The sequence below is a fragment of the Monodelphis domestica genome, chromosome 6 (genome assembly GCF_027887165.1).
Source record: "Monodelphis domestica isolate mMonDom1 chromosome 6, mMonDom1.pri, whole genome shotgun sequence".
NCBI classification, from domain to species: domain Eukaryota; kingdom Metazoa; phylum Chordata; class Mammalia; order Didelphimorphia; family Didelphidae; genus Monodelphis; species Monodelphis domestica.
Window position 1 is genome coordinate 32,281,782 of NC_077232.1, and position 13,910 is coordinate 32,295,691.

The 13,910-nt window shown below is 40.7% G+C and overlaps 1 protein-coding gene across 3 annotated transcripts in view; it reads right to left on the reverse strand.

The window, feature by feature from the left end:
- Positions 1-13,910, reverse strand: part of TTC17 (tetratricopeptide repeat domain 17) — a 124,189-nt gene that overhangs the window by 12,287 nt on the left and 97,992 nt on the right. For all 3 annotated transcript variants that reach the window (XM_007497340.3, XM_007497339.3, XM_007497341.3), the window contains 2 exons: positions 10,394-10,653; positions 9,154-9,319 (listed from right to left, as the gene is read on the reverse strand). In XM_007497340.3, the coding sequence (XP_007497402.1) occupies positions 9,154-9,319; positions 10,394-10,653 (426 nt within the window). The remainder of the gene's footprint in view (positions 1-9,153; positions 9,320-10,393; positions 10,654-13,910) is intronic.

Below are 13,910 nucleotides of genomic sequence, written 5' to 3' on the forward strand. Positions count from 1 at the left end.
TGGCAGAGGATAGCTTTTGGTGCTGAGGCTTAAAACCTGATTTCCCAGATTTTTATGGAATCCTAGTGTTAGAAGGAACTTTCTCGGCCATCTATTTGAAGTCATACCCAAGGAAGATTCTCTTGACCACAAATCAGACATATAGTCTTCCTACTCTAGTTTGAAGACCTTTCAACGGGGAATGAGATTAGAGATGCATTAGCTTGGAGGTGATATCTTCCATTATCATAGAGCTCTAATTTTTCTTATATCACATCTTCATTTTCTTTTTCTCTCTAACTTCTACCTGTTATCCTGTTACTCCTTGTTTTGCTCTTTGGGGCACCGAGGAGAAAAAAGCTAAACTTTCCCCCCCATGAAAACTCTTTGAATACATGGAGCAAGACCCCTTGAAGTCTCCTCTTCTCCAATTTAAGCACACTAATCCTCATATGATATAATATTGAGGATCTTCAGCATTCTGCTTTTTATCTCTGCTCAATTCCAGCTTATTGATGCTTCCTTAAAATATGGCGCTGCTTAGAACTCAGCAAAACTCCATATATGCTTGGACCAAGGTAAAATACAACATGGCTAGCAACATCTCACTATGGACATCATGCCTCTTGGCACAGTCTAAGAGGGCATTAGTTTTTTTAACTCCCATGAAACACTATGGAAAAGATATGGCTTGTAATTTAAACAACTACAACCTAACCTATTTAAACAGCAAAGATATTTCAATAAGTGATGTAAAATAGGAGAAATAGATCTAAAAATGGATGTCAACAATGATTATAATAACTCTCTGGTTTGTTTTTAAAACCTTTACCTTTTGTCTTAGAATCTATATATTAATCTTAAAGCAGAACTGTGGTAAAGACTAGACAATGGGGGTGAAGTGACTGGCCTAGGGTCACACGGCGATTATAGTAATTTTTAAAAGAAGTTTAATTGATATAAAATAATTGCCATGAGGAAACCAAGAGCCTAGAAATCATGTTGGCTAGCAAACACTTGATGTCTTTGCTAAGCAGAGAGATGGTGGCCAAATACAAAGCTAGTTTAGAACATAAACTTCTTTATAGAGCTGGATGATAGAAAATTGTGAACTCTACAAAACAGGGAAGAATAGTGGAAGGAAAACTACACTTAATGAAAGCTTGGGGAAAGGCAAAGCCATCTCAAAGACATTTAAAGATGGAACTAGAAAGACAACAAAAGAGCAAAATTGGAAAAGACCTGCAGAAATTTTTACAATTAAGTATTTTTGTCACCATCTTTCAGATTCTATCATCACAGTCCTGAATATGTTGAGAAGACAAAAAATAAGACTGAAGAAAACAGTGCAGGAAGACTACAATATACAAAGGAAGGGACCATGCTGGCGATAATGCAATTTTGAGAATATTAAGGTATTATTTGTTGTCAAGAGAGTAAGATATCAAAGGTTTTAAAAAAATTCTGGTGCTTATTATTTAAAAAAATAAAAAAGGGAACCACAAAAAAGAAAAGGCAGCAGGATATGTAGTAAGATCAAGGAATAGTTGATGGAAAACCTGCTGACTTCTTTGGTAAGTAAACCATGTCATGAGAATGGAAGAATGGTCACCGCTATATTAGACTGTCTGAAGCAGTTTGGTGGGAGGCCATGGAGCTGTGGACATGAGCCATATATGATCGATCAGTATAGATAAGCATTGTTGGAGGGAGTGCTCACATTGAGGAAATCATAGAACCACTAGATTATTGAAGTATCACACTGCTGGTTCATACTGACATGGTCACTAAAAATAATCCCTAGGCTGCTATCTAGTCATACCTCTTCCATCTTGTACTTGAAAAGCTGGTTTTTTTAATCCACGTGTAAAACATTAATTCCAACTAAATTTTATCTTATTAGATTCATTCCCTACTAAAATCATTTGGATTCTGATTCTGTTATTCAAAGTGTTACCTATTTCTATCCACTTCCTGTCATCTGCAAATAGGATGAACACATCATTGATATCTTTATCCAAGTTATTGCTAAAAGTGTTCACTATTAATAGGCACAGGGCCAATGACAGAATCACGACACACTCTACTTCCTTCCAACTGATTTAAAGTCATTAATGACCACTCCGTGTGGTTTAACCATTCTACCAATTTTGGATTCATTTAGCTAGATCACTATTTTCCCATATCCTTCCATATTTTCCATAAGGATAAGATAATGAACTTTTTGTCAAATGATTTATTTACTAAAATTTAATTATATTATAGCTAAAGCATTTCCCTCACCTACCTAGTTTAATAACCCTGTCAAAAAAGAAAATAAAGGTTAGTCTGGCATAACTTCTTCTTGGTAAAACCATACTGGTTCCTTAGGATCAAAGTTAAGATCATTAACTTGGTTGTAGATTCTATTTACTCTCTTGCTCTTTTTTTTTTTGGCAATCAAAATAGAGACATTTGCCCTAATCCAGTACTGTGCGCTCTCTCTCTCTCTCTCTCTCTCTCTCTCTCTCTCTCTCTCTCTCTCTCTCTCTCTCTCTCTCTCTCTCTCTCTCTCTCTCTCTATCTCTATCTCTCTCTTTCTCTCTCTCTCTCATTCTCTGCATTCTTCTAAAGATCATTGTTGGTGACTTAACAAATGTATCCATGAGTTATTTCAGGACCCTAAGATACTGTTCTTCTGGACCTTACTATCTTCCTTTTTATCTTGAGTTTTGACTCTCTACTAAACATTTTGTTTTCTTTCTAGTTCAAAGATTTTTCTTCTTGGAAGAGGAAAAAGAAGCAAAGTAAAAAATGAGCATTATCATTTTACCTATCCCTTATGAGCATTTCTATCCATATTTTTTTGTTGTTGTTCTTATTTGTGCTAGCCAGGTTCAGCTCATTATGAGTTTTAGAGTTTCAGACACTGTTCTAGGAGGATCTTGTCATGTTTCTTTATATATCCTCTTATTTACCTGCCCCTCCTTCAGTCTCTGCATATGCATTTGCAAAATCTAAGTTGGTTGGTGGGTTGCCTGTATAGCCATATAATTTCCTTTGGCAACTCCCTCTTTTTTTACTCAGAATAATTTTTCTTTGAGTCTTCAGAATGCCATTCTTGAGAGCTTTCCCTGAGTGGACTTCTGCAGAGTTTGTGTCCATGAAGTTCTACTCATCTTTTCTCTGAACCCTTTGTAATTTTTTTCTTCAAAAATCTAGGGTGCATGACAGTCTATTTTTATCTATTTTTCTTAGAATGGCTAGAGTTCCCATCACATCCACCCAAGAAATCAGTTCTTCATTGTGGAGGAGAATTAGTTCTAGCATCATGGTTCTTTTGTTGCTTCTCTCCATCTTCTGAAGAATGAAATGATCACTAATGCAAGCCAAGACGATTTTAACTATTTTGCTTCCCAAACTCTTCATCTATTTCCTCTTTCAGTGCTATCTATGGCATATTCTGATGACAAATGGCTTGTGTTCAGCTTCTGTTGACTGCTCACCACCATGCTTCCTAGACCTCCTTATATGAATATATCTTCTTAAGAGTCAGCCTTTCTTGAGTGGGCTTTTGCTTTTTAGAATCTCTAGTTTTTTTTCAAAGCTTAGATCAGCTCAAGTGCAAACTTCATGAAGACTTTCTTCATCATCCTAGTTGTTTCTCTCTTAGTGAAATTATCTTTTTTTAGGTGCAGCTGGGTAGTTCAGTAGATAATCAGGTCTGGAGTCGGGAGGACCCGAGCTCAAATCTTGCCTTGGATACTTCCTAGTTGTGTGCCTCCCAGGAAGTCACTTAATCCCAATTGTCTAGCTCTTACTTGTCTTAGAACTGATACTAAGACAGAAGGTAAGGATTAAAAAAAAATTACTTTGTATTTGCTTTGGATGTGTTTTGCTTTTCTTATATGTGTGCACATTGTTTTTCTGAATATAAGCCCCTTGAGGACAGGAGCTCTTTTCTTTCTTGCCTTTGTATTCCTGGAGTTTAGTACATGCCTGGCACACAGTAAGAGCATTCCTAATTAAAAAACAAAAACAAAAAAGTATATCCCTTAAAAAGCCAGAGGGGTCCCATTCCATTAAGCCTCAGGAGATTTCTACAAGGTCAGATTTACCTCCTTATTTTAGGACAATTTATTTTCCTTGTTATTCATATTTTATACATATGGGAATAGACATCTGAGGCCATATATTTTATTGCACACTTTCTTGGATTTTTGCCTTCTGTGAATTTCCCTATCAATGTTTTTTTTTAAACCCTTACCTTCTGTCTTGGAGTCAATACTGTGTATTGGTTCCAAGGTGGAAGAGTGGTAAGGCCTAGGCAATGGGGGTCAAGTGACTTGCCCAGGGTCACCCAGCTGGGAAGTGTCTGAGGCCAGATTTGAACATAGGACCTCCTGTCTCTAGACCTGGCTCTCCATCCACTGAGCTACCCAGTCCCCCCCCCCCACCCCCCTTTACATTTTAAAAGCCTATTTGACTAGATTTTTGACTATTAGATAAAAAATTCCTCACACATACGCATGTGTGCACCCACACGCACACACACATATCTATCTATAGCTCAGCCCTTGTTAGGTTTATACTCCTAGCCTTGGCAGGAATTCATCACTCCTATATTTTAACCTCAATAATCCCTTTTCCAGACTATACTTGTAACCAGTTATTCATATCCCAAATTTTCATCTCTCTTCCAAAGCCCTTGTCTTCCACTGGTGGCAGTGATGAAGTCACTATCTGTGTTTCTTAGCGTCTTCAATTTCTGACACAAGAATTCATTCTCTTTAGTTATACTTTCTAGAGATTAAGGACCTACTTGTATAAAAAATATTATTTATGGTACCTCTTTTTGTAGACACAAAAAATTGGAAACTGGGGGGATGTCCATAAATTAGGCTGAATAACTTGTATTTTGGATTATAATGTTGTCCATTAATTAGGCTGAATAAGTTGTATTTTGGATTATAATGTTGTCCATAAATTAGGCTGAATAACTTGTATTTTGGATTATAATGTTGTCCATTAATTAGGCTGAATAACTTGTATTTTGGATTATAATGTTGTCCATTAATTAGGCTGAATAACTTGTATTTTGGATTATAATGTTGTCCATAAATTAGGCTGAATAACTTGTATTTTGGATTATAATGTTGTCCATAAATTAGGCTGAATAACTTGTATTTTGGATTATAATGTTGTCCATTAATTAGGCTGAATAACTTGTATTTTGGATTATAATGGAATATTATGGCACCACAAGAAATGATGAACAGGGTGAGTTCAGAAAAATCTGGCAAGACTTATATGAACGGATGCAAAGCGAAATGAGCTGAACCAGGAGGACAATGCGTACAGTAACAGAAATATTGTAGGATGATCAATTGTGAAGGACTAAACTATTATCAACAATGCAAGTTTCCAGGATAATTCCAAAGGACTCATGATGAGTCAAAGAAGGAGCCGTCGGAGTCAGACTGCAGATCAAAACATGCCATCTTTATTTTATTTCCTTCATGAGTTTTTTCTTGTATGTACAATTTGCATCTTCTTTCCCAGCATGAGGAATATGGAAATACATATTATATGACAGCATTGGTATGAGCCATATCAGATTATTGGCTGCCTCAGGGAGGGAGGAGGGGAAGGAGTGAGGCAGAGAATCTGAATTGCAAAATGTCAGATAAAAACTGTTAAAAATAGTTTCTGCATGTATTTTTGAAAACTTTTTTTTTTAAGTTTAAAAGATTATGTTTTCTGGATTCCTTCTGTTAGCATTGTTTATGTTTTGGAAAATATTAAACCTTTCAATAGTTAATGTCAGGCTTATAATCAATCAATCAATTCAGTACTACTCCCCAGCACTGAGATCATCAAATAACACTGTAATTTTTAGTTCTAATCTTTAATAATGATCTGTCTCATGATTGGAAAAAGTCACTGGATTTTTAGGAAAGTTATCATACACACTGTGAGGTATCTGTAAGGTATCTATCTGTTCTTTGCTTTTTTCTTAACTTTTTGGGTTGTTTCAATAATGCCACTTTTGCTTGAAAACAAAATTCTCAGTGACAGTCCATTCCTGTAAATCTACTGAAATCTAAAATCAAAATGTAAAAATTCTGATTCTATAATGGGATATATCGGTTTATTTTTCTTGGCTTTGGGAATTCTGTCCATTTGAAAAATGAGTTTTCGATGTTCTTCCCCCAACTCACTAATTAAAATGTTAAAACAGAGATGTTATACACAGAGCCTTGCTGCATACTACTGGACACTTCCCTCCTTGAGGACACTGATGGGTAAGCTTGCTCAGCCAAATGCAACTGCAAACCTACTGTTCCATCAACATAACTATTTTCAATGGCATCAGGAAATATTTTGTAAAATGTCTTACTCAAATCAAGGCATACTGCTAATCTAATTGATCTGTATAACATTTTAAAAATCCTAAACCAACAGAAAACTGAAAATTGGGTTAATTTAAAAAAGTGATGCCTTTCTTCTTATAGGCCACCCTTCTAACCCAATATTTTTTCCAGTTAAGAAAACTCTCTGAAAGTACAGACAGTACATAACCATAGCTCCCCACCTCTCTGGTCCCTTCCCACTTCTCTATGGAGAGAAGGAAAGTATTTTTATTGTTTGTCCTATAATAGCTCAGGATCAAGATTAGAAATGACTTGTTTTCTTGAACCCATTGTAGAGATTAACGCTCATCCTTCTCCTCCTCCAAGGACTCAAAGTCATTTGTTTAATAATCTACTCTAAATCTTATCTTTTCTTTGACAGGATCAATGCCCAGTTTACTAATCTGTAATTTCTAAAATCTACCTTTCCCTCCTTTCATTTATCCTCATTTTTCTTTCTTTAAAAAAAAATCCTTATCTTCTATCTTAAGAGTCAATACTAAATATTGGTTCAAAGGCAGAAAAGCAGTAAGGACCAGACAATTGGGGTTAAGTTTCTTGCCCAGGGTCACACAACTAGTGTAAAAATAGACTTGAATCCAGGACTTCAATCCCCAGAAATCCTTGCTCCACTTCCCCAGAATGCCCTCTAATCTCACTGAATTCTCACCTGGGCCGAGAGCGAGATGGGGTATTTAAACCTGGTTGTGAATAGGCTTGGTCTCTTTTGGACTTCCATTTTGAAGCAGATGCGTCTCTTTCATGATGTGAAATGAGATCTTGTCTAGGCCTCTCTGGCCTAGGCGTGTGCTTTCTTATTCTGTATTTTCTTTAATCCTTAACCTTTAATAAACCTCATAAAAATATAATACTCCTTGCAGAGAGAAACTAATTTCTACCTGCCTCAGTTTCCCTACATTTTAATCTTTACACTAGGAAGTGTCTGAGGCCACTTTTTTTGGGGAAAATTTTATTTAGTCAATTTAGAACATTTCTGAGGCCACTTTTGAACCCATCTCTAGGCCTGGCTCTCAATCCATTGGGCTACCAGCTGCCCTTTATTGTGATTTTGCAAAAAGGGCCAACAATGATTCTACAGGCACATTTGCAAATGTATTTCTCAACACCCTAAGAGTTATTCTCTTGAGCCAAGAGACTTGAACTGATTTAACGCAACTTGGTGATTTAAAAAATTATCTGTTCTTCTAGCTTTGGTTTCAAATACTTCTTAATAAATTATTCTTTCCAGTTTGAATATCTTTTTCCTCAGTGGATAAAGTGGAACTAAAGTTGACATTAAACCATCTTTCCCAAACAGTGGAGCAGCCTTTCTCTTGCTCTTTGTCTTGGTGTAAACACGGCTCCACTGCACTCCCAACTCACTTTGATTCCCTCTTATTCCCTTTTTGTTGTCTTTGGCATTTTTGCAAATCTCAGATCATTCTGGTGGTTCTAGTCTTTCCAATACTACTGGTATAAGTACGTATATTATACTTTTATATTTGTTCTTGGACGTCATTCCCTTTATTAGTTCTTGTCACCTGGTATAGCGAAATGACCCGTAGCGGCTTTTAGGAGATCAGGCTTCTAGTCTCTCCTCTCTCCTGATCTAAGGTAATTCATCTCATCTCTCTAGGGATCAATTTTCAGACTTTACTGCAGAGAATACAACTCTAGTGAGTTGGCCATGCCTGAATATCCAACGTATATATGCCTAAAAGATTACTTTAAGGAAGACTCACACAAGGCAAGCACTCAGAGAGGTAAGAAGAAGGATGCTTTCGAGGTCTCTCTGGAGAACACTGGCATAGGACTATCCTGCATGGCGCCCCCTCCTCAAAGAAGGCCCTTTGCTCCAGGAGCAAAGCAGAATTGCAGTTGCTCAAAAGAAATGCAAAATGTGCATATTTAGACAACTCCATCCCAAATGTGCAAAGGGACTATTTGAGCTCGATCTCCAGGAGAGACTTCAAAGTTTTCAATGGTCTGATCAGCTACAGTTGGACGTACTGTACGTCGACCCTGACATAGTGATGTCATTTTGGTCCTCTGAGTATGAAGGACAATCACCAACCAAGCATCAAATGCCTAAAAGAAGACTTTTCCTCCCTGTTGAAAAGACTACATCAAAGCAAAATACAAATGAAATATAATGGAGTTATTTGATGGCACCAAATCTGATTTAGTAAAGATGCCTTTAGAAAGATAAAGATAACCTTTCTTAAAGCAACTCTATCATAGGGCCATTGGCTTAAGGATGAGTAGGACCTCGTCTCTCCCCTCTTCCTTAATTCTAGTGCCCTCCTTGAGCTCATTTCCTTTAATTTATCCTCAACAGTTTGCATATAGTTATTTCCAGGTTGGCTCCACCATTAGACTATAAGCTCTCTAAAGGCAGGACCTTTGCTTTCATAATTGGTCCTTAATAAATATTTACTGAGTGATTAATTAATTGATTTGAAAAAGGAGAGACCATAAGAGAAGGTATTATTTCAGATTGGGGGAAAAACTGAAACATAAAACCATCATGTAAAAGGGAACAGAAGGCCGACTTGTCTTTTGGTCCAGATGCCAAATGTGGCCACACAATAAAATGGTGAAAATGCATGTAAATAAAGAACCGAGTTTAAAAAGCTAGTTGTAAGCACAGGTACAGAATGCGGAGTAACATTTGTTCTCACAGGCTGAAATCTTTCTTGTTGTAGCTTTCCCTGCGATGGCTGATTTGAACAGTAAATATGATAGATGAGACCGGAGACCTAGAGAACGAAGATGCTTTTACCTGCTGGTCCAGGGGCTGGTATCTTGGGGCCACTAATTTCCAGAGTCTTTTGAAAGCGGTGTTCATTTTCTGCCTGAATCTGCTCCTCGTTGTTTTTCCCAGGTGGTTCCTGAGAGTCCGAGCTTTCTACCTTGGGTTTCTTTAAACGTTTCACCTGGAATGTGATCTGAGAAAGGAAAGCACAAGGATAAATGAGAGCAGCGGCTCAGGGTCTCCTGGGGAGTGGACGGCTGACTTAGGGAAAGGATGCTGGGAAGTAAAGCAAGGCCTGTGAAATCTGAAATAATTAGTCATTGTTTTCTCCCTCTGTTAAGATTACCAAAGAGAGAATATTTAATGCAATGAGGCCAAAGCCAAAGCGGCACTGGGACATTTATTAAGAGACCTAACAGAAGAGAGACTAAGGTATCCAGGTATGTGCAATCTTTATTAAATGAATCTTGAGCCTGGATTGCATGGAGGTTCTATGACCTCCGACAAAGCCAAGGAAGGGCTCAGAAGGTTTTATCAAGGGTGCTGCTGTCCCTGGCCTCGTGACAGAGAACCATCCCCGCTGGGCCCTTTGATGTTCTCCGCTTGAGAACTCAGGTGACTTTCAGCCCAGCCAGATGTGCGAGATTTTCCCAGGGATGGACAACCCTAAGAATGCAGACAGATACAAAAGGGAACAGTGTCTGGAGGCACACTGTGCTGTCGGAGGGGTTTCATTTTTTATTTCAGCAATGCAGTTACAGTGTAAGGAATATTTAGAAAGACAAATCTGGAATGGTCATCTCTCCTTGATTTTTTTTGTTTGTTTGATTTTCATCTAATGCCTTACAGGCAGTTGGAATTGGAGTCAGGAGACCCGAGTTCAAATCTGGCCTCAGACATTTATTAGCTATGTGACCCTGGTCAAGTTACTCTGTAATCTACAGAAGAAGCAAATGGCGACCACGTTAGTGTCTCTGCCAAGAAAACCCCACAGACAGTACAATCCACAGAGTGACAAATGAATGACTGAATGACAATTTCCTCCAGCAACACGACTGGGAACAGCTGAGTTCCTGCTCCCACAGCTCCAACATCGCACCTCCCCCATGGTGCTGACACGTGTTCCTGACCTCATAAGCGTCTCATTTCACCCTTCACTGAAGGCTAAGAGTTGTATGAGACGTATACCGAGATATTCTGTTAGAAACAGAAGGGAGCCACCCCCCGTGCACGTCTCAAACGTTGCCCTGAGTTGGCTGCTTCTTACCCATTCTGTCTCATCATCGTCGTCATCTCCACAGTCGCCAAAGCAGGAAGAGCTGGCCACTCCATCCTGAAGGCCTTTCTTCAGGACCCGGATCCCCTGCAAGTCCATTCGCCGCCCTTTGACCTCGAGCGCGCCTTCAAAGGCTTCGAGAGGCCAGGCGTTCTCAAATTCATCCACCAGAGCCAACATCTCTTCGGACATCTGGGTGTCACTCAGACTCTCCAGCCCATCAGAGCCATTGCTTTCTGCAACCACCGTACCTGAAACACAAGGGCCAGCGGGTTCTTACCAACGGCACGCGACGCCCGAGACACGGCTCTCCCCATGCCCCACTGAGAAGAGATGGGCCGCCCCAGAGCCTCCATTCTGCCGGGGTCTCGTGGGGATGCTCATGAATACCGAGCTCTGTTAGGCTGGTGCGATGCTCTGCAGTCAGCAATTCTGATTAGACCAGGGGAGGAGAGTCCTGTGCAAATCAGGCCAAGGTCATGAGTTTGATTCCAATGGGGGATGTTCAGTTTTGCTCTGTGCTACAGCCACCGGCTGAGACGCTAACCTTCGTCAGCCACACTGCAAACACATGCTGTTAGTTAGAAGGGGGTGTACGGTGGGGGAAAGGGGGGAGAAGGGGAAGAGACATGGAGAGAGAGAGAAAGGTGAGGAGAGAGGGAGAAAGAAAGAGAGAGAAGAGGAGGAGAGGGAGAGAGAGGAGAGAGATGGGGAGGGGGGAGAGAGAGAGGGAGAGAGGAGAGGGCGAGAGAGGAGAGAGATGGGGAGGGGGGAGAGAGAGGGAAAGAGAGAGAGAAGGAAGGTGAGGAGAGAGGGAGAGAGAGAAGAGGAGGAGAGGGCGAGAGAGGAGAGAGATGGAGGGGGGGAGAGAGGGAGAGTGTGAGAAGAAGGAAGGTGAGGAGAGAGGGAAAAAAGAAAGAGAGAGAAGAGGAGGAGAGGGCGAGAGAGGAGAGAGATGGGGAGGGGGGAGAGAGAGGGAAAGAGAGAGAGAAGGAAGGTGAGGAGAGAGGGAGAGAGAGAAGAGGAGGAGAAGGGGAGAGAGAGAGAGAAAAGACAGAAGGTAAGGAGAGAGAGAGAAAGAGAAAGAGAAGAGGAGGAGAAGGAGAAAGAGGAGAGATGGGGAGAGAGGGAAAGAGAGAAGAAGGAAGGTGAGGAGAGAGGGAGAAAGAGAGAAGAGGAGGGGGGAGAGAGAGAGAAGAAGGAAGGTGAGGAGAGAGAGATGAGGAGGAGAGGGAGAGAGAGATGAGGAGAGAGGGAAAGAGAGAGGAAGAGAGAGAGAGGGAGAGAGAGAGGATGAGAAAGTAAGAGAGAGACAGACAGACAGAGAAGAAGGAAGGGGAATAGAGAGACAGAGAATATGAATATATCACTATAAAGGTATCTTCACTAATGGAATAAAACCCCCAACTTTAAATCTGATGCTTAATGACAGTGGATTAGAGGCCTCAGTTCCAAGAGTGAGCAGGTCAATTAGTAAATCAGCTCTGGGAGTCAAATTGTTTCTGAAGCACGGCTCACAGTACCTCCTCTACCACCATCTTGTTTTTTGGCGGTTGATCTTGGCCAACCTACTATTTGTAGAGCCCTTTGAGGTTTAACCTTTCATGTTGACAAGTTGTGTTCCATTAAATGCTGCGATCCTGGAGGGTTGGAACTCAGCTTCATAGTTCTTTACACACCCATAATGCCTAGCACAATGCCTTCCAAAGAGCAGGGCCTAAAAAAAGGTGTCTCTGCTATTTTATTTAAATAGGAAAACTGTCTTCTCATCCTTCCTCATCGTGTGGGTTTCCAAAGACAATGGCAGCAGAACCCATGCTCTGGCAAGCTCTAACCCTACCAACAGCTATGGAAACAATGGAGGGAGGCAGAGGCAGAGGACCAGGCTCAGAGGCAGGACAAGCTGGGCTCCAGCACTGGCTCTGCTGCCCTGGACAAGTTACTTATTCTCTTAGGGTTCCAGGCAACTCTCTCTGGGGTGGAGAACGGGCCAGCTTTCTTTGGAAGAGGGAGTCACATCCTCTGGGAGCTCTGCATGCCAATGAAGTTCCAGGCCCCATCCAGACCCCTCTCTCCTTAACAATAACCATTGACATTCACATAGAACAGAATGGTTCACGAAATACTTTACACACATTTTCCCATTTAATCCTCACAACCCTGAGAAGTTAAGTGCTATTATTATTATTATTATTCCTATTTTACTGAGGTCCTCAGGTTCTCTCAAGTTGGAGAGATGTCTAGTATAAGCCTGGTAAGGAAGGGAATAAATATTAATGATGTGCCTACTACATGCCAGGCTTTGCGCTGTGTGCTTTAGAAATATCTCAGACTGGTTACAGACGGTATCCCCCCCCCCCCTTTTTTTCCCCCTCTTGTCAAACCTTACCTTCTGTCTTAGAACTAATGTGTATTAGTTGTAAGGCAGAAGAGTAATAAGGGCTGGGCAAAGGGGTTAAGTGACTTGTCCAGGGTCACAAATATAGGAAACCTCGATCCTCCCAACTCTAAGCCTGGTGCTCTATATCCACTATGCTCCCTAGCTGCCCCTGAAAGCTGTTTTCTAAAGGATGTGCTTGACCATTTCAGTCCTGACCATCTTTATTCAGCTCATATAATCCCACCCACCCATGGCCCAGATTGGGGGGGGGTCATTTAAAATGCTAGGGGGAGGGGAAAGGGCAGGGGATTTTGGGGAACAGAGATAGGGCTGCTAGGAAGGGCCTTCTGTGCCTTCTCTCTCCCTTCCTTTGCCCAAGTCTTGTTTGCCCCGTAAAGGCAGTGTCATGTGGGTGGGAAGAGCCCCAGCTTTGGCATCGGGAGACGTCGGATGGATCCCAGCTCTACTATGGGCCTGAGGCCAGCCCTCAACCTCTCTAATCCCCAGAGTATTTTCATCTGCTTTAAAAGAGGGATGACATTTGCACTATGGTGAGTGGTTGGGAGAGCACTTTGTAGACTATACACTGAGCTGAGCTGAAGAAGCCTTCTCATTCTAAATATCTGATCCTATAAACGTCCTAAAGATTCTCCCCAGATACATATACTACATGTTTAGTATATGTATCTATGTATGTTAAAAATATATCCTTAATACATTCTTCTGGAGGTATCTGACAAGCAGCTGGAAATATGGAACTAGAATAATTCTTAATCACTTCAGCGAGAAGCGAGAGTGGTGGGTTATGGAATCACAGATCTGGAGCTGGAGGGGGGCCTCACCAATCCCTTATTTTATAGTTGAGGAAACAGAGGCTTAGGGAAGGTAAGAGACTTGTCCAAGGTCACAAAGGTAATAGACCCCCCTCAAGACAGCATTTGAACCCAGTTCTTCTGACTCCAGAGACAAAAATAGAAGAGGAGGTGGCAAGGAAATAAGAACTGGTCAGAGGATTAAGAGACTCAACAAAATAAAGTTTCATAGAAACCAAATGAGATACTTTCTAAAGTTGTCAACTAACTTCCTTCCTTCCTTCCTTCCTTCCTTCCTTCCTTCCTTCCTTCCTTC